The sequence below is a fragment of the Accipiter gentilis genome, chromosome 18, assembly GCF_929443795.1.
Source record: "Accipiter gentilis chromosome 18, bAccGen1.1, whole genome shotgun sequence".
NCBI classification, from domain to species: Eukaryota; Metazoa; Chordata; class Aves; order Accipitriformes; family Accipitridae; genus Astur; species Astur gentilis.
The window spans coordinates 7,308,224-7,329,678 of record NC_064897.1 but is presented as its reverse complement, the minus strand read 5'-3'; the positions used below and the strand labels follow the sequence as shown (position 1 = coordinate 7,329,678).

General features: G+C 44.5%; 1 protein-coding gene across 1 annotated transcript; it reads left to right on the top strand.

The window, feature by feature from the left end:
* Positions 1-7,465: 7,465 nt before the first annotated feature.
* FGF6 (fibroblast growth factor 6) lies at positions 7,466-11,064 on the top strand. Its single transcript, XM_049821972.1, has 3 exons — positions 7,466-7,805; positions 8,719-8,822; positions 10,888-11,064. Exons 1-3 carry the CDS (start codon positions 7,466-7,468, stop codon positions 11,062-11,064), a joined length of 621 nt encoding a protein of 206 aa, XP_049677929.1.
* The last annotated feature ends 10,391 nt before the right edge of the window (positions 11,065-21,455 follow it).

Sequence of the window (21,455 nt, the reverse complement as noted above, 5' to 3'; positions counted from 1 at the left end):
CATGACAGCAGCAGCTACAGGGAGCTGGAATCCCATGGCTCCCACAATTTAGTTTCAGCATCATAAAGAATTTGGAGAATCTATTTTTCCTGCTACAAATTATTCAGAGCATGACCCAGCATTTGGGAAGTGGCTGGTGAGACTTGTGTCCCTGAAGTCGTGCTAGCTAGGTAGCCCTACGGGGCTTAATCACATGGAAAGCACATGCAGCCGATGACAGAAGCCGGGGGTTTTCAAAACCCTGCATGGGTCACTCAGCTCAGTCTGGAGTTCTGATGCCCTTTAAAATGTTCTCCCAAGTGCAGATCTGGATGCAGGCAGGGTGAGGATGAGGCACATTGTGCAGCCACTCTCCACTCACTCTTATGTAGCTGGGAATGTGCAAATGCTCCAGCCAGCACAAAACAAAGGAACATGGTCTTTGAAACACCCACCACCTCTGAAAACATCCAGGATACTGCAGCTGGGAATACTGAGACACCCGCCTGATGCAAGTATGTGTGAAGAGTCTGCAGGGCTTCAGATTATGGACTTGAGGTGAGATTGCTTTTCAGACTTTGAGAAACATGTCTATGCCACTGGGAGAGCTGCAAGAAGTTTCCAAGCAGACACTGTCACTACAGATGCTGCTGGATCCAACACCAGCTCACACACCTTTACCTGCAGTCTGTTTGCTGTTCTGTTCCCAGGTAGGCTGATGGGTGCCGAGGAAAGGATTCATCTCCAGAGTAAAATACTTCCATTTAGGTGTCTCCGTGTGTCTCAGCTCCTGTGAAACACAGACCTTGTCAATGAAGGTAGTGGAGTCCCAAGAGTGCTTCAGCTCACCCTGAAGAAGACACCTACTGGGTGGTGAGGTCTGTCACTTACTGGGCTCCTTGGCTCTATTAGCTAGAACCCCACTGACTGTGCTGCAAGCTTAGACCCTCAGTGCACATGGACTCACACAGTGGTGTCTGAATACAAAGCAGTTTCCCACCCCACGTGGCCTAAGGACACTTTTCCTAGCACCACGCTCTACTTTACTCTTCTCTTGTGGTGGGAGGCCCTGCATATAGACCCCTTCCCCTTCCTCTCACTCTCCAGTAACTCATTCAGCCTTCCTCTGCAGAAGAGCAACACAACAACAGGGTTTACACACTTGTCTGCCTTACAGGATTTTGAAGACTTCAGATGCAGTGAGTGTAGCCAAAACATGAAGGACTGTTGCTTTCCCTCACCTCCTGGGGACCAGTGGGCGGTCAAGTTGTGTGCCAGAAACATCCATTATGTGTTGGTTCAAGTCTTGTATTCCATTTAAAAACTGAACCATACTCCCTAAGTACCAAGGATCTGAGGAGTTTCACTTCTACCCCTCAGGTAGCTGTGGTCAGGACTCAGGGATGCAGTATCTATCCACCCAGCATCTTCTTACCTTCTGCTCCCCACCAACACAGCAGGGGGAATGGGAAAAGGGTAGTGGAAGAGGGCGGGAGGAGATGTCAAAGGCAGGATCCTTTCTATGGAATTTAAAAAACAAATCACAACTGCTATCAAAGCTGGATTACAAGCATTAGACCCTCAGTGTTGCCCACCCTGCAGGAAAAAAAGCTTGGCAAAACCAGGAAAGAGTTCAGATGACTGCACAAAAGGCCCAGGATTCAGACTTCTCCTCTGAAATTTGAGGAGGTACCCAGACCAACAGATGAAGAACTGACATGCAAGAGAAAGTCCTCAAATGAGCTAATGGTACACAACATGAGGAAGATACAGTTACCTGGCAAATGGCGGAAATTGCCTTTAACCTTCTATACTAGATTACAGCATATCATCTGAATGGCTTCGACCATCAGGAATTACCCAGAGATCAGGCCAGTTGTCCTCCTGGACAAAACCTCATCATCACCACCAACAAAACCAAGTTATTTTTGCTTTCCTATTAATAATGCTGCCTAAATGGGGCATTTAGCATCCCCGTTCCTGTAGTGTCCCTGTTCCTGCTGTAATGAGAAAACCATACACGTAACCACTAAAACCAAATTAAACATGTTCCACATCATTCCACTCTTCTAATAAATAACACCGAACAGATCTCTGTGGGGGCTGGCGGCTGTCACTTCTTTTTATAAGCTCAACATTTTGCCCTTGGACTGCCTGTCCCTGCAGAGTGGGAACAGCTGAGGAGGTGATGAGAGAGGCAGTGTGGGCTGGTGTGCAGAACACCAGCTTGGGAACCTGCAGGTTTGCCATGGAGTCACCGCTCTGTCTTATGACAGTCACTTCAATCCCTATAAGATATTTGGAGGCAGACACGGCTACTGTTCTTGGTGGGATTTTATTATGCCACGAATGGAGAAGGACCAGAAAGCCAGCTGCACTAAAATACATCTCTCACTGACAGCTCTGCACCACAGAAGGATTTTTCTACACTTCCAGAGAGCTCCAAATCTTCAAGTCGTCTTCAACTTGCACTGGCAAGAGCATCACAGGGGAGTCGGTGCAATCACCAGCAGCTTTGACTGTTTCCCTTCCGACTCAATGCCAGCTGCTTCTGCAGGCTATGTGGGCTACCTTCTTCTCCAAGACCCTAGAATAGAAGAGAAGTTGAAACACAATTTCCTTTCCCGGAGGGCTTCCTGCCTCTGGGTTTCTATGCCAAGCTTTAAACAGGCATAAACCTAGGAAAGATTTTGTACAGAAAATTGTAAAGATAAACGATGCAAGTTCTGCCCTGTTACATCATGGTACATTGAGAATAGCTCTGCTGCAAGAAGGGATTTGTTGTTGTATCATAAAGAGCAAGATTTGCCCATAACCCTGTCTATGTGCAAGCACAGCAAAGTTACTCTGTGCCCCTAGGAACTGGCTTCTGTGGTAACACCTCAGGAGAAAAAGATGGGTATGTTTGACTGTATCTGTGCTTGACATACCCTCTTCAGAATGTGAATTTAGCATGAATAAGCAGTAAACCAAGATTTTTTTTCCAAGCAAGCTAGCATCCATCTAGTCCTAAATCCTACACAGCTTCCTTTGGGAGTGAATCCTTTTTCCCTCTTGCGCTCCAAAAAATAGCAGGAAGCTGTTCTGTCATTTGTGTCTGCCTGTAGGAAATCAGCATGTGGAAACCCAGCGAGAGCCATTGTGGCCAAATGAGAAGATAATTATTTTAGATGACTTTCTAAGTTGTTTAACTTACCCACTCTCTTACCCAGGTACTCTCATGCACCAAGACGCCTGTGCCCAAGTGGCCTACCCAGGATTGCTGTGTGTGTGACATGAAGGACGAGGTAGGTCCCCCGTTAAGTCTTCACTACATACCTTGGGTTCCTTTTGACTGGTGATGACAAACTGGTTTGACCAGGTCTTTTACATGCTTTCGGAGTCAGCAGTTGTAATGAGGTGATACTTTTGCTTCAGAAGCTTGCTTGCTTCAGCCTCCAAGAGGCTTAGGCAAGGTTGCTGTCTGTTGTCTTGTTTACTCATTTTGGGTATCTGTATGGCTACAAATCCGCCTCTCTGTTGGATAACAGGAAGAGAAATAACAAATATAACCCTTTTTGTCATCCTTCTGCTACCAGAGCTCAGGTCTTTTGCTGGTTAATCATCTACACTGTGGCCCTATCCAGTCTAGTCTTGATGACAACACCATACCCCTCAGTGTTTACCAGTTTTATGGCTATCAGTCAGGTCCTTGGATATCAATACAGGTCATCCCTGCAACCCTTGTTCTATTATTTTTTTCTGCTGCTTTCATACTGTGATTCGTATTTCATTCATGACGGTCCTAGTACTTGTGTTACAAATCTCTACATGCTGGCCAGCAAACCCTATTAGCCTAAAGATGGTGTGATGGGGGTCCATGATCAAATTTGGGCTAACAGAGTTTTATGCAAGCTATCCAAAGCCTGCAATACTTGCCCTGCCACAACAGTTAGGTTTGTCACCTGGAAATCTCCCTTCTCTGTTCCACCACCAGCCTGGGTCTTCAACACGAACAATTTTAGTCTGTCCTTCTGTGTTTGAATGAGGGATTGCTCTTTCCAGGCCTTAAAATAGGGAGAGACTTTCAAGAGATTTCAAAATGGAACTTAGGACCCTAAGTCATCATGCATTTTTGAAAGATGTGCTCTGCACTCATATCATGTTACTGCTCAGCTGCGTGGCTTTTCCTAGACTATCTGAAAGTGGATCCGTAATGCTGTGTTCCAAAGGGGGTTATTTTAACATTGTACTAAAATACTGACAACGAAAACTTGTTACTTTAATTAGGCAGTAAGCACTGTTATCCTGGGTCTTAGATTTTGAGTAAGCAGAGGTTGATTGCTGAAGTCAACTTCAACCATTTTGGAGTTCACAGGATTTATTTTACTGCAAATGCTATTGGTATCTCTCTTGATGCCTTCCAAATTTCACTGGGCACATGAAGCCAGGACAACCTGTTATCTGAAAATCAAAAGGCTACTCTCACTGAGTTTTCTGGAAACAGCTACTTCATGGGCCAAGAGGACAAGTTTAACCAGAATGAGACAACTTTTAGAGGATACAAGGCTTGCCTAATTGAATCAGAAGCTCCAGTATTTACATGGCAGTTCATCTTCAGACCACTTTGCTAATACACAGGAACTCAGCAACCTGCTGGCCCCACATCAGACTACGGAATGGTTTAAGGCTTATTTCAGCTCCAATGCAGAATTGCTGAGCAGTACAAGACTACAGTAGACACTTCATCTCCCAGCTGCACACCATTTGGTCTTAGGCCAGATGCCAAGAGCCTTGGTCTTATGCGGGCCAGATGTCCCAGTGAAATCACAATTTTTAGCTATTTGTTTTGGTTTCCAGATCAAGCAAGAGAAGTCCTGATTTTTGCAAGCAAGCAATCTGGCCACCTTTTCCATACAGTATACTGTCAGTTCCACTTGCTCAGTGAGAAACTGCAGGTGGGAGGCTGTCGCCTGGTCTAGCTACCCTGGCCCACCACAGCTCTCAGCAGTCACTTTCCAGCTGGGCTGACTAAAAAGCAAAGCAATGCATCCCATAGACTTGGCAGAATTTATCCCAGTTTTTTGCACCATCATCTAGTATTCACTCTAGGATTGAGAGTACTGGGATGCAATGGGGTGCGTCCCACAAAGTGTTCCGTTGGCTTGGGCCATCAGAATAGCTTATTGGGAATCTGCAGTGGCAAATGTGCCAGCACAAGTTACAGAAGCTCTTTTAGCCCATGCCTTGGCTTTACTATGAGAAACCTGACAAACGAGACACAAAGGTGCAAAAGTGATCAAAAGCCAATGACGGAAAGCCAGCCCTGCACCCTCCTCTCTCAACTCATGAAACCACTAAATGCTGTTTTGCCTGCTGATTGGCAGCTGTATTCTCATTTCCATCCTAGGACACTGATCATGAGCAAACTGCAAAATTACACTTGAAGTGTTCTCTAGGGGAAAAAAAGATCAATTGGAAAGAAAATATTACAATGCATATTTTACAGACAGTGATGGCTCTGAGATTAGGCAACGTTTCTATGAGTCACATGCATTGGGAACTGGCAAGTCTTCAGGCTGTAGCGTAAGACAACCTAGGAAATCACTGCTCCATCCCTATAACAGTGACCCTGGGCTTTGTTTCCCACCAGTGCTGGCCTCTCATAAAGACTGCAGCTATGCTGAGGGGATGTAAAATACTAGTATTATTCCTTGCTAGAAATTATAGATGCACTTTGCATAGCTGAAAAATCATGAGGTGAACTAGAAGGCAGGAGAGAAAAGGGTCTGAAGATTTTCATTGCGAGCAAAAGGCAGAAGATATTCCGAGTGCTGCTTCAGCAAAGGCAGGGAGGCTTTGAAACGCCACCTGGCACAAGCCAGGGTCTTGTCCAGTGGTTCCCAATCTTTTTATAGCCAAGCCTCTCTCAAGAGAATAATCAGTATTTCATGCGTCACTAAATCTAACTGCTCACCTGCCTCAGGGCTGCTATCACCTCCCCTTCGCTCATGGTGATCCTGCTGGAGTGTCTGCAGTATCCAAGGCCTCATATTACACCCCTGTTAATGTGAAACTGTATGTCACGCCGGGTGTGCTCAGTTCAATTACACTTCCAGGTACACTCCTTATTAATGTGCAGGCATCTCAAATGACACAGACGACACAAGTTCTGTGCTGTGAGAAGCTGACAGACATAATGGCAAAAATATTTGCATAAATCTCAGCCGTTTTCCTCCCACTAATGTGTTTATAAGTCCCATGAAACTAACTAAGATAAAAGTCTAATCTGTTCAGGTCCAAAGAAGCTGAAACAGCACCGGTGCAAAATGAGGGGAAACAAGACAGTCTGAGCAAATGGAAGGAGAGGAAAATTAAGATGCTCATAGATTATTAAAAAAAGAGACAGCATTTGGGCTTGAGGAAAAGAGTGAAACAGTAGGGAGGTGTGGCCATTTCCCTTTTTCCTCTTCTTTAATGCATTACCTAAGCCCTTGTCTTGTTTGCAAGACAATTACAAACGCAAATACACTCGCACCCCTGCAAGAGGCACGCACCCTCCCCAAATAAATGTGATCATTTGGAAGTCACCTCAATGAAAAACATCAGTACTTAAGGACATATCAATGTCCCCAGCTACATGTAACTGCAAGATCAATGCTCCAGCCTGCATGCCCTGCTCAGCAGAATTGTCGCTACAAGCAGCAGAAATGTGCTTGCATAAAAACAGGAGGAGAAGACCTGGGGCTTCTTCTCCCTTTAACAGGGCTTACCTGTCTGTTAACCAGCTGGGAGCACTCCTTTCAGGGGTACAGGCAAGCTGTTAGTGTCTGGGCTGCTATAGTAAGACGTGCATTGGATTTGCTGGGTATATACAAAAGGAGCAATGGACACTTGAAGCTAATTCTCCCCAAATATTGAGCTGCCTTGATGTACACCCAGTGATCATGCCACCAAGGAAGTGACTGCAAAGTTTTCATTGCTCACTGATGAGGTCCATAACTGTTTTTACACCTTCTTCTCTAAATAAGGAAGCCGCCTGTGAGACCTCCGACTGCCCAACCAATTTGACTCCTTTGCTTTCAAGAGCCAATGAAACCCCACTCCTGCCTCCGGTCTTGGGTGACAGCATTCATCAAACCTCAGCCAGCCCCGGAGGACGGCAGGTTAGTGTTACAGCCGTGGCAGGCTTACCTTTGGCAATCTGTTGATGTCAGAGTGATGATGTGGGGAGGGACAGCCTCTGCACTATAAAGATGGGTCCATCAAATATAACTGAGGATGTCCACCGGAGAGCAGGATCTACAAAACATGGTCCCCACCAGTTTGAGTCCTGCTGGCCTGTCTCTGCTTCCAACCCAACTGCTATCAGGCTTTAGTTTCATGTCAGCAATCTCTATTTGCTTTCCAAAAATAAGCCTCTGCCACCATGCTGAAGGGAGAAAAACAAGAAGGGCGGTATTTTTAGGGCCATTAATTCTGACCACGTGCCCAGGAGGTGAACCGGATGGCCACTGCACAAAGACTTCTCATCACTATGTCCTGCGAAGCCAGCATTCACCGGACGTTGCCTGCTTTCGTTCTCCTGGGTTTTCTAGCTGGGATTGCTTCAACACATCCAGTTGTAAGCAGAACTAATGGCACATTGCTGGAAAGAGGATGGCAATCTCTGTTGTCCAGGTCCATTGCTGGGATGTCAGGGGAGAAGTCAGATGTGAACTGGGAGAGTGACTATTTGCTAGGAATCAAGAGGCAGCGGAGGCTTTACTGCAACGTGGGCATCGGGTTTCACCTTCAAATCCTCCCAGACGGAAGGATAAGCGGAGTTCACAATGAAAACCAATACAGTGAGTTGCATCCAGAAATGAAATAGAATAGATGTCACTTAATTGCTGTGAACTCTCGTAATTACCCTTCATAGAATGCAAATGTTATTACTTGATATTATTAATCTGTGCTACATCTGTTGCCTTTTAAACGTCTCTGGGATCAATAAACACTAGAACCCTCCAGGCTGAAACATGTTAGAAATGCTTAGACAAAATTAGATACAACTTATTTTTACTCTGCTTTACTGCACAGATGAGAAAAGACAAACCAGGTTGAAAACTGTCTCTCTGCTGCATTTGCTCACTCCTCACCTTCTCATTTGCCTTTTGAATTCTGGAGGTTGTCGCTGAGCTTAGAGTACCAAAGCATGATTTTTGAATCCTAGCCGACTAGTACTTTTGGGACACTCAGTCACAGAAGGGGCTTGCTGTTCCTGGTTTGCTTGTTCTTATGGGTGCTGTTCTGTTACCATAAGATTAAAGAAAAGCATTAGCCCTATGGATCTGAAGTTCCTGTAGAGGGCAGTTGCTAAAATCTTTTGCGGCTAAGGTATCGTGGGGGACTTCAAAATGCAAGCCACACTTCTCTAAAGCTCAATAACAAACACTCTGTAATTATAGCATTTTAGATAAAAATCATTTACCTATTAGAAAGCCCAAGAGTTTGACAGATCAAGAGAGTTTGATAGAGTGAAAGGATTACACAGCATGTAACTACAATTCCAGAATAATTATTTTAAAATCCTACAGCATGTAGGAAAAAACAAGATCTTCTCTCTGTATTTCTATCTTGCTGGACTAGGGAGGTAACGCTAATAAAGCAAATATGACAAGTTCATTAGTGTTTTAAAATAAATAAATTGTATCTGAATTGCTTCTGATTAGCTCTAAATTCTGTGATAACACTTCTATTGAACTTCTTATTTTTTAGGTCTCTTTGAAATATCCACTGTAGAGAGAGGTGTTGTTAGCCTGTTTGGTGTGAAAAGTGCTCTCTTCATTGCAATGAACAACAAGGGGAAGTTATATGGAACAGTGAGTACAAGTGCAAAAAGTTTTTCAAGGCTTAAACAAAGGCTGCAAAGGTTTGGGGTTTTTTTTCCTCCTGGAAATTTCTGATTACAAGCAGAGAAAATAGCCTTTCAATTACAGGGAGCCTGCCCAGGCTGGTGTCATCTGTGTTATTTAATGCAACAAACAGCATGGCTGTTAGAGGTCTGTTATTTTAAAGGTTTCCAATAAGATTGTACCAGGAGCACCCTAGGAAAATGAATGTATTCTGCAAATAGTACGGATTAATTAGGTGGCTTCTTCTAAGGGCTCAGCACTGCAAACACGTGCTAGTAGGGCTGAACCCTGTTGATTCCCTTTTGCATTGCATTGTATGTAAAGCAAAAGGGTGTGCTCTGCAAAAACCCCTAGGAGGGAAAGCATGTGTGTGTGTGTATGTGATTGCATGCGTATGTGTGTGCGTACAGGTGTGTGTAGGAGAGGTACAATTAGAGCTATCTATACTAGCTATCGTTAGTAACATCATGACCACATGCCTCCCCCTACCAAAACCAACCACACCATGAAGAATAAATAGGAAGTCTGGCCGACAGAGTCAACATATGTGCCGGGGGTTATTTTAATGACCAATTTTGTGAGATCAGTCCCAGAGGGTGAGAAAACAGCAAGAGCTATTAACAATGGTATGCAAGTCATACTGAAACACCATCAGCATCATCCTCATCTAAAAAGTGCTAGCTATGCCATCTAAATGCAATTTAATCTCTGAGGCTTGAGCAAGGCATCTCCAGTCCCAACATTCAGCAGAAAAGGCGCTTGTTAGGAAGAGTGTTTGAAAGAGGCTGGCTCTGGGCAATAGGCAAAAGCAGTCCCTCTCGAAGTAATGAATGGCACTGATTGCATTCATCTCTGTTGTCAAGAAACAACAAAGTCATTTTCTTTGAAACAGCTGTAATTTCAACAAAGCCTTTCAGCTGCTTAATGAAATACCAAATGTCGTGAAGGACCCATAGCCATTACTAATTTGACTGATTCCTTCTCACACAGATAATGACAGTGGGACATTTTAAGGTTCCAATCCAGGAATATTCTTACAATCATGTCTGATTTCAAGCACCTAAACAGTGCTGCAAGCCCAACTGCTTTGCTTGACTAGGTCTTTCTAAAGAAATGCAGGGTCTGACTTCAGAGCTCCCTTTGATTTTTTCCCCCAGTTTCAATCCACTCTTGTTTATTTTCAAAGGTATTTTTAAAAGCTGTAAGAGATGTGCATTTTCCCTTGCACAGTGCAGTGCCCGAAGTTGAAGTCTTACAGGATTTGAATGGTGTTATTACACAGATGTCCAAATAGAACAGCACTGGTGGTGTCTCATGTGCCAGACATTTGATGTTGGGGAATTGTTCTGCTTTCTCTTTTAATTTCCTTGCTGCTCTGCATTTGTCTCCTGCTTGTCCTTGCACCTCTTCTCCCAAATAACTCCCTCTCCTTGGATTTACGTGATGTGACATGAAGAAAAATAAAACTGTTTTCCTGGCTTAGAACGTTCTGCATATCTCACTAGCAGTCAAATATCATATCACTAATGATTTAACAACAGAAAAGATGTAGTGCTAATCTGAGGTCTTATTCAAACGCCTTATTCCAGCAAATACTTCTCCCTGGACATTGCTGTTTGTAAGAGAACTGAAGGTTTTGACAGCCAGCATAACATTCTTTTTATAAATTAGACGACCTCTTGCAGAAGGGAGGTGTGAAATAAAGCTACATCATTTGGGCAAAAGGGCATGACGCTGACAGAAATTATTGCTTGCAAATAAAATGAAGAAATCCATGATTTATGACAAATTAACTTGATCTGTCACAGGAAGTACACAGTCCATTATCTGGACAGGTGGCATCTGAGTTCATCTGACACCAAATTAGCACTGAGGAGGGAGATTTATTGTTGGATGCCGTCACTGTGGCACCACCTGTTGCGCACTACAACAAGTTCTTCTGTAAAAATGCTAGTAAGAAGAATGACTTGAGTCTTCATGACATATTTATTTTACCTGCTTTGTTCTTCCCCCATCCCTTCCTATTCTTTAGGCTGTTTTCCAAGATGAGTGCAAATTCAAAGAAACCTTGCTGCCCAATAACTACAACGCATATGAATCAAATGCTTACAGTGGGGCTTACATAGCACTCAGCAAACATGGGAGAGTGAAGAGAGGAAACAAGGTTTCTCCTGCTATGACTGTGACCCACTTTTTACCAAGAATATGAACATGAGCAAAGCAGAAGATTAAATCCCAGGAAAAACTGTTTCATTTTGCACATGGGAATAATCTCCCAGGTAAAGTATTTATACTGTTCATTGAAAAAAAATCTATATATGTATGTGTATATTTGGATAAAAATATTTGTACTAGATTCATCACATAGCATATGTACTACGATGCTGCTTCTCTTCTACTCTGTACAACTTTTACATGGCTGTGTGCCTCCTTTGGTGCTGAACAGAGAAAAGTGCAAGCTGGAGTGCAACGGAAGTATTTAGAAGACATAGAATGGCTGTGGGTAATCATCTAATCAATCATAGTTTATTTACTAAATAATATCAATTACCTCAGATAATAACCTTTCATAGTGAGCCGTTTACATATCATGGGCCAAATCATCAGATGACTTTGCTTCGCCAGACCTACAGGCAGTTCACTCCATCTGAATATCTGCCTGCACCTCCCTTTCTACACACCGTGTCCTGTCTTGCAAAGTCCTCAATCTGTTTTGATCATTAGGGTGCCAATTCCACAACTGTTTCTACACAAGGAAATGTCTACCCTCAGAGCCCCTCTGTCTCTGAAGACATTCTCCAGGGTCTCCTCACACGGACTTGTTGGCAAAATGAAGATCTACAATCAATTTCCCTTAGGAAGGGCCACAGGATAAATCACAGATGGGTCCCAAATGCAAAATATATTTGGAGCTGAGGATTTTGAATGGCATTTTGTGAGCTTAGTTTAGACTCACCTCAAATACGGATGTGTACATCTTTAATATAAATACATGTCTATATATAGACATGGGATGTGTGAGTGTGTATCTGTGTAATTACATACTTTTAATGAATCAATCATCCCAGTCTCTAGATGCCCAGGTGCCTTTATATGCATACACACATAAAAGAACATAAACACTTAAAGGCACTGTATTTCATTTAGGCTGAACCTTGTTAATCTCTAAGAACTAGAACTGGTCTGCAGGATGCATTTTATAAAATGTAAGAAATTCATGAAAGCTTCCATCAAAGGGTGATTTTAGAAAACTTCGGTTTTGAATTCTCTTCTATTTACTCCTTTACATCTATTTTGTTCTTCTCTATCATACCTCACTGAGGTATGAAGGACAGAGGAAGAAGGAGGCTATATAAGCATGCCTTCCTGGGTTGGGACAGAGAAATTTGTGCCATAATTCCAATTTCTGTCACTTGCAAAACATCAGTTTCAAAGACAACACAGCAAGCTGTATGAATTACTCTCCAAAGCTCTCCTAGAAGCCATACAAATGGTGCATAACTCTGCCTTACTATTTTGACAACCTTTTTCCAGATCACCAATGAAGCTACATTCTCTGTGCCTCTGAAAGAGTATTTTAAGAGGCCCTAAGTCAATAGTCACTATAAATGTCAGTTACCAGAAGCCTTGGGATTCCAGCATTGATGGCGTGCTCCTAAATTTGAAACTAGATTCAATGCAATGTCAGAGCATGAGCATTTTCAGCATAGATGGACCATGCTGCTGCAGAAGTGAACATCTGAGTGCAAGATAATCTCCCACGTCCAGCCAAAATGTGGCTATGTCCAGCCTTGACATGCCATTCTATTTGCAGGGGGTGTCTATTCATGATGAATTTGAGCCTTCTGACATGCATGAAAAACACTGTCAGGGCCAGATCCTCAGTTGGAGTAAACCAGCCTAGTAAGGCTACCAGTTTATAGCTGCAGAAGATTTGGCCCAAAGACCTCACCTACAAGGATGTATCTACAGCCACGCTTTCTGAAGAATTGTCAGGACAATTGTTTTGTGAACAAGATACAGTTTTCCAGCTCCTTGTGACTTATACTTGAATTTATTTTGCTCAAATGTAAGTGGTGATCACAGCGTAAATGAAGAGAAAAAAGAATAGAATACTGCTTACGGTACATGAACGGGACACTTTGGATATGGTGAAGGAAAGGAGTTACTCTTCATTTTCTGATCTTGCAGTATGTAGAGAGAAGACAAGTTGGCACACTTTGTTCATCCACAATGTGTGCAGCAGTTTGCTTTGGACAAATGTGCATTTTAAGAGAAAAAGCAGGATGCTTTGAGTGGGAAGAGTGGGTCAGAGAAAAGTTTGGAGGATATCAGACAGTTACGTTGACCTAGAGTCCCTAGAGGTACAGATAGAAAGACTACAGCTGTGCTGAAATACATAGCTGGCAACCTGTATCCTTGTGTTATATTCCTAATTGTCTTTGAAATTAAGTTTGAAGAAGGATGGAAGAGTACGTGGATGTAGAAGAAATCATAGTTTGAATGCTGACACACAAGTTTGTTTCTGATTACAGCTTAAACCAGTGTCCTTAGGATGGGATGAAGTCTGCTCCCTCTTAAACCAGTGCAGTCTAGAGTATTTTGCAGTTGCCAGTACTGATGAATAATGGGATAGCTGGCATAAAAGGTGAGAATCAGACTCACTGACTCCATTTTGCACATACTGGTCAACAGCAAGAACAAATGGTAGACCAGGTCACAAGAAGCCTGTTTGGATGTAGCCTGCTGGGCTGAGCTTTTTCTTAAGAACTGCAGACCTTTGCGGATGCGTTTTTGGTGGGCATTTGGAAAGCCCCACCAGTCACTCTGCTGAGTTACTCTTTATACCACTGCTTTTTCCCTACTACGTATCAGTGTCAGCCAGATCAGCACTGAAGTCAACCCTGAAATCAAAAATGGTCTCCCAGTGCCAGGAATGCTGACTAATATGAGAGTGAATCACATCATTGTCAGATGTGACAATGAAAGGTGCCATTGTCAGGAATGATAACTGTGGCAGGAAACCCCTCCAGCACAAATAGTGCAGTACTGAACTGTTGTGGAAGTTTAGACTAGTTGGATATGAGACTTTGACAGAGGTGCTTCTTAAGTGAATGCATGGCTACTTTCAAGAGAGGAGTTAAGGCACGTGTTGACGCATTGCTGTGGGTGTGCAAGCAGTCTAGGGGCAGCTCACGGTAGCAGAATGCACTGTGGCAGTGTTCAAGAAGTTATGCAACTTGCCTGGGAAATGGCCTGATCCTGTTCTGCCTCGTGCTTGACCAGCTAAATTCCACCTCCTCCTGCTCAGGCCCTTATTACCTGCAGGGGAGGGGGATTTAGGAAGACCACCACTCATTTTACACAAGCCAGGATAAATTTGTTGAGTTGGCACAGAGGTAAAAAAAAACCCAAAACAAACCACTTGTAAGCTGAATGTACATGATACAGAGGCTATGGAGAGAATATGGGCATAGTCTGTCAAACTCTCAAATAACACTTTCTTCAAAAGAATAGTCCCATGGCTACATGACTACATAAAGAAAACTCATGACAGTAAAGGAGTTTCCCAAATCAGGGCCAAATCAGGAACCTATTATTAACAATTCTTGCAGTGGTCCTCTTCAAGGCATATCTCATCTCGGGCTACAAGTTTTGAAAGCATTGCTGTGAATGCCCCACACCAGCCTGTCTTACCCATATTTTCCACATGGGATTCTCCTGTGGAGTTGATACCTAGTTTCAAGGTTTCTTCTTCCATAGGCAAATCCCATAATAATTTAAGACCTAATCCACCTCTGTTAGAAAACAGTCTTGACTGGAACTGAATCATGTTCTTAAATAATCTGATTTTCCCCAAACATGCAGAGATGCAGACACACACACAGTGGAAAAGCAGAGTAATTTTTGTATACCTCACTAACTATTTCAATTCCAAGATTTTATTTTGCACAGTAAAATGGTGCCAAAGTTCTCACGTTATTTTTTTTTTTCACTAAAATATACCTCATATTCTGACTCCATATGGACTCACAACTGAGACTGTAAATTTGCAAGAAACACAAAACTGTCCAATCGTTTGTGAAATTGCTTCTATTTTTATATGTATGTGCTGCGCACAATAGTTTAATGTATTCATAAAATAAACTTTTATACATTTTTGGTAGTGTTTTGACTCCAAATCCCTCTTAACATTTGGTTTTTTCCTTGCTTCAGAGCTGCTCTATTAATCCCCCCCACACACAGTTTTTATTCATCTCTAGAACCAGAGGATGTATTGGTGCACTTAAAATTGTGGTAGACTTTTGTGTTCTTCAGACTTCTTGCCTGGGAAGTCATAAGACAGTTGTGCTTGTTGTAGAGAACCTGGGAGTTTCACAGAAGAGAAGGAAAATAAAAGTGCAATGTGATTAAAGATGAGCTGTCATAGTCACCTGTCTAAATTCCAACGCTTTTTACCTCGGGAGGTTCTAGTGCTGCTCTCTTGTTGCCAGTGCTCTTCAGTGCGTAACTGGCCGTGCATATCCCTTACTTCATTAAATAAGAAAGGATTATTTTTTTTAAATGGCATTTTCTTCTTGCCCGGGACTTGGGGGAGCAGCTTCCTGCAGCCATCTCTGAAGGGTTTTGCCTTACTATGCCTCAAATTTGGGTATTTTGGAAACATTGCTACATTTCAGTAATTTGGTAAGTTTTGCTCTCCCTTTCTCGACTCCCAGGTTGTCATTTAATTAGTCCTTCGGTTAGTTAAATGATTACAGACCTCTACCGGCCTGGGGACATGGACTAAGGTATTAGAAACCAATGGCTGGGAGTGTGCCACCCGCTTTTTGGTTCTAGTGTGCTGTTTAATCCATACCAGCATGATATCGCAGAGCGGACAGGTCTCCAAAGCCCTGATTGCTGGCAGCCCTTCTCAGGAGCATAAGAACATCTGCAGCACCATGCTGGCTAAATGCCATTCTCTGCATTTGTGTTTCAGCTGCCTACATTCCCCCATAATAACTCCCTTTGCTTACAAGTCGTAGTAAACCCTTGCACGTCATTGCCTTGCGTATGTGCCACATTTCCTCTGAGAGAGGACTACATTTCACTGGTGGGTTAAGAAATGCTTCTGTCTGCTATAGAAGTGCCTTGTTTACAGCTTCGAAGAGCAGTCACTGGAGGTGGAATTGGGAGCGGGAGAAGATACACAGCCCACAGGCAGTGACTGGAAACAGCAGGACAAACTGGCAGCTGGTGTAAACCAGCCTAGCCCCAGCAAAACCGAAACAGAAATGATCTGGTGAGGAGTCATCTGCAGAGGCTAGGGAGAGGCTACACATGGCCAGCTCACAAGACACCCCCTCAGACACAGGCTAGTTTCTTCTCCCTGTATCACTGTTTGCACTTTGAAAAGTGATGCTGGCCAGACACACCTCAGTGGGTGCCCAGGTGCCCTGGGAGGCACGGATGGTTCCCATGCTCCCTTCACACTCTGTGGTCTCAGCTCAAGGGATGAGAAATCTTCAGGTAATTTGGGGGACAAGAGATGGTGGCTAAGCCCCATACCTCTATGAAAAGCAGGAAAAAATTTTGGCTGAACTTTGCTCGGTTTACGTAATTTTCTGGTTCCTCCCAGGTAATTTGAAACTTAATGATGTACCTGTTTCTACAGGTACACCTGTGACACTGTAACCTTATCCTTCTCCTCACCACTTCAGCTTGGGTTCCTGCCTCAGCAACTCTCCACTGCTCGCCCTGGACAAGCTGTAGGATGCTTGTCAGGGAAGGAGAAGCTTTAACAGACAAGGGCAAATGCAATTTAAACAAAAAAATTAGTCAAATGGATTAAAAAGGCACCTGTCCTATCTCCCTGCACTAATCCTGTTCCTCTAGTCTCTTCTTTCCTCCCAAGTCTTTCTGTCTGATCTGTCACTGAAAATATAACCGCTCCTCTGAAAAGTCTCTCCCTGCACCCAGAGCAGAGCAGGAGTATCCTGGCATGTCCCTTCTCTCCCCCCTCCCCCCAGTCATGCTGCCTTCTGTGTCCCCTGGCCTGAAGCCATTGGCAGAGACCCATAATCCGTCCACTTACTCAGGCTCTGGCTTCTCTGATGACCCACCATCTATATGAGGCAGCAGGTGCTGTTTTCATTAGCTTGATGAGCCTGGGTTGTCAATAGCTCCTGATAGACATGCCAACCCTGAGCTGGCTGGAGGTTACAGTGTGAGGAGCACAGGTGAAAGCGGGCAGCTTTCACCTTCCTGAAGCCAGCAAAAACTGCCCAGAAATTGTAGAAAGATGGGGGGGGGGAGCAGTGGAGGGGCTAGTAAATATGAAAGAGCAGGAAACACTTTCTGCTCAAAGAAAGTTAAGGGCTAAACAGGTATTGCCCTGGGAACATCCTGGTCATGGAATCAGATATTTAGATGGGAAAGGCTTGAATTTAACCTCTACCTCAATGCAGGATCAACTTCAAAGATAAGGGAGGTCATATCAGGAAGAATCCCCTCTACCCATGCCCTCCAACAGCCCCAGTGATGGCCTCATGATTCATTAAGCCCTGGATGAAACTCTGGATAGCAACTCAAAAGGGGTCAATCACAGACAGACATCTCAAGGGGCCACCAGCACAGCTCGTGCTTTGCTGGAAGGCAGTCTAAGAGCTGATGGCATCTTCCTATCAGGCCTTGATACAAATCACATCTGTCCTGCACACTGAGCGGAAAATGTTTTTCCTACTGGAACTCACCCCTACCAACACAAATAGCTGCAGAAATCATCTGAATGATTCAATCCCCTGAAGGGAAAGGAAAATAAGAAAAAAAAAAGGCTTTCGGACAATTCACAGATGCAAGGCTACCTCAGTTATAGGTACACAAGATTTGGGGCAACTACATGAATTGCGTGGCTTCAGTGCAACCCCAGATCACTGGGGGAAAAGCGTGGCAGCTGTGCTATTCCGAAATCTGAATGCCACCTAACGCCTGCGGTACTAGGGACAGGTAGAAAGAGTCTGACCTCCTGAGGCTGATTACTGCAATTTTTTATTGGCTGTTATTATTATTGCCCTCTGGTGGCTATTTTGTTATTTAGCAACCAGATGTCAGAGACCAGGCATGGGTTCTGTACCGCGGGCCTGGGCACAAGGGGGAAAGGAGGCTACCACCTCATGGCTGTGCTTGGATATAGGCTTCAGTCCCCCAGCGTGTTAGTGTCTGTTGCACCCTTATACAGGAAAGTCACAATTTGAACTGGGAAGCCACAGAACATGGTATTTTTGTTTCAGGTGTCTTCTTGATGAGCAACTTTGCATAACACTAGGCAGGTAAATGGATCATGAAAACTACTTTGCTTTTACTCCAAATTTTCCAACCTGAAGATTTGTCAAGGTTTTTGCAAACATAAAACCTGAGCCTAGGCATCAAAGGCAGTGCCACACAGAACGCCTTAAAGGACACAGACATGGACCTGTTGGAGCAGGTCCAGAGGGGGGCCACAAAAATAATCAGAGGGCTGGAACACTTCTTCTATGAGGAAAGACTGAGAGATTTGGGGTTTTTCAGCCTGGAGAAGAAAAGGCGCCAGGGACGCCTTGTTGCAGCCTTCCAGTACTTAAAGGGGACTTATAAGAAAGATGGGGACAGACTTTTTAGTAGGGCCTGTAGCAATAGGACAAGGGGTAATGGTTTTAAACTAAAGACTAGATACAAAGAAGATATTTTTTTACAATGAAGGTGGTGAAACACTGGCACAGGTTGCCCAGAGAGTTGGTAGATGCCCCAACCCTGGAAACATTCAAGTTCAGGCTGGATGGGGCTTTGAGCAACCTGGTCTAGTTGAAGATGTCTCTGCTCATTGCAGGGGGGTTGGACTAGGTGACCTTTAAAAGTCCCTTCCAACCCAAACCATTCTGTGATTCTGTGACATAAAATGGCAAGGCTCATTGAATCTCCCTGCTATTCCTCATGACACCTGTGGCAGGAAATACTGTTCAGCCGCATGGAACATCTTGAGTGAGAAAGCAGGAAGCAGCAGCATTTTTCCAAATTATACTGAAGACAGCAATTTTAAAGCATGCTAAGAAATCCCTTTTTTTCCCCTGTTACCTCATTGAGCCCATTATTACAAATAGTGCTGTGGGACCGTAAGTGATCACAAATGATACAGTCTCCAGTTCATCAACTACCGGAGATGCTCTTTGCAGGCCCAGGAGCCCCAGGGAAGGTGCTGGTGCTGTAACTGCCAGGGGACTGTGTGCCACCTGCACAAATGATAACTCGGGGGGAAAAAAATAGAGAAAAAGAAAAAAAATCACAAAAACGGGAGGGGTCACTCACATTTAGAAACAAGCATATTGTTAAGAAATTTGCTGAACAGAGATTTACCTCACCAGCAAAAGCTAGAGCATTATACAAATCCTGTAGCCACTTCTCCATCAACTACTGAGCCAGCAGTTTTTCTAGAAGTGCAGCAGGTACTGTAGTACAGTTCCATGAAAAAATGTAGCCAGAGGTTTCCTGAAAGGAAAAGAATCGGCTTTCAATTCAGTAAAAAAAACCACAAAACCTTTCAGATAAGTTGTTTACTTTCCTTAGAACATGCAAACAGGTACATCAGAAAAGTGATAACTGAAAACATTTTGATTTTCGGAAGTTTTCACCCATTTCTTTTAGATCAAGAAAGTTTATGGCAGAAAATATCAAATTTTATTTAACAGGTCCTTATTGTCTGTGTTGTAGGAAAAGAAAAATATTCTTCCTAGTTCAAATGATAGACGTGTGGGACATCCTAGTGTTAATACATTTTTCTTTCTTTTAAAAGTGAATCTACTGGGAAGTAACCGGTTGACACAGTCTGACATCAAAGGGCCAGCCTGTACATTATGTAGGTAAATGTGACCTGACATTTATGCTGCTATAAGGAAGGTAGGAAGCAGGTTCAGGCTTGCCCAGTGTATTTAAGCCCCCAGTCCAGTCTCTATGATTTTCTGCGCAGGATCCCATCGCTGATCCTAGCAGTGGGAGAAGGGGGTTGGGATGCAATGCTGAAATCTCATGGGGACCTGAAGACCTAATTACCTCCTGGTCCTTTTCTCCGTACTGAAACTTGGTGTTGCACGGCAGAGACCGCAGCGGGGACTTCACGGGGTCTCCAGCAGCTCTGGAAAGCCTGTCTTTTAGGAACCATGAGGAGAAGCCACAGCAAAGGTGAGAGCTGGGCCCAGTTTCTCACAGGTCAGGAAAATGCCACACAAGCAAAGGGATTGCCTGACCCTGTTGTAAATCAGCCAGCTAATCTCAGCCTTGCAGAAGGCCAGGCCAATGGTCTGACCAAGGGTACCTCTGGGCCCCCATCTTGTTTAAACCAGCCTGGATGGGGACACGTGAGGACATGAGGCACCACAACCCTCCTCGTCGAGCTGTGGGCCTGCCCCTCTGCCCCTACCCGGCCATCACAGGAGAGCTGATGGCCACAGGAACCCCTGGCCCCCCCGAGAGCGAGCTCAGGGCTTCCCAAGCCCCGAGGCAAGCGCCATGGAGCTGCTCTCTGACCACGGGGGACCCGGGCCCTACAGGCCCTCCCGAGGGACCAGCCTGCCCCAGGGCTCTGGCATCCCCACAGCGCCAAGCCCTCAAGCGGCGCCATTTTCTCCCTCAGGCCCACCCGGCCCCTGGGGCTGATCGGGGGCAGGCAGCCCAAACCCCACCACCAGCCCCCAGCCCTAAGTGACTCCTGTCACCTCCCTTTCCACTTTGCTATTTCTGTCCTGGCTCTGCACCCCATAAAATCCCACTAGTGCCCCACAGCAATGTGTTCCCTCAAGTGGTCCCAGACTGGTGGGAGGACACGCCTGGCTGGGCAGAGAGGCTGCTGCCAGAGCCCTGAGGGCACTAATTGGCCTTAATGGCCCTGACCAGCCTCACCTCCGACCTCCTAGACTGCGATACATCATCATCATCACTCTGGATATGAACAACATGTTTGTCCGGAAATTGGCAATATTAGGGAGAGGTTAGCATGAATTTTTGTAATTCTGTACAATCTTTCTGGTTCTGGAACTGGAGGAGAAAGACAGCTCTGGGAAAAGGTTCGCACTGGGGTTCTGTAACTGGGGAGGCAGCAGGGAACATTGTACAAGGTGCTGGACTAGCATTTGGGAGCCCCAGGCTCGGTTCTTAGCTCTGCCACAGGATTCCTATGTGACCGTGGACAAAATGCACTGAAGTTCTCTGCGCTGTCTCTTGTACGCAGGGGACACTGCAAAACTGATGATGTAGAAAACTGTTAACCATACCTGCTGGACTGGGACAATTCTGATAAATGGGGAGTGGACAAATACCTCGGCAATGTATTTTCTGAATCCTAATAATAATCACTTCTTTATGTTGTCCTTTATGTAGAGAAACTGCAGCCAGATTTGTCCCCTCCTCTTCTCCAGGCTGAAAGAACCCTGTTCCAACAGCCTTTCCTTGTATATCCCGTGTTCCAGTCTGCACACATCTTGGTGACCCTTCTCTGGACTTGCTCCAGCTTGTTAACAACTCTCTTGCAACGTGGAGCTCAAAACTAGACATGGTGTCAGATGTGGCCTCACAAAAGGGAGATAAAGACTT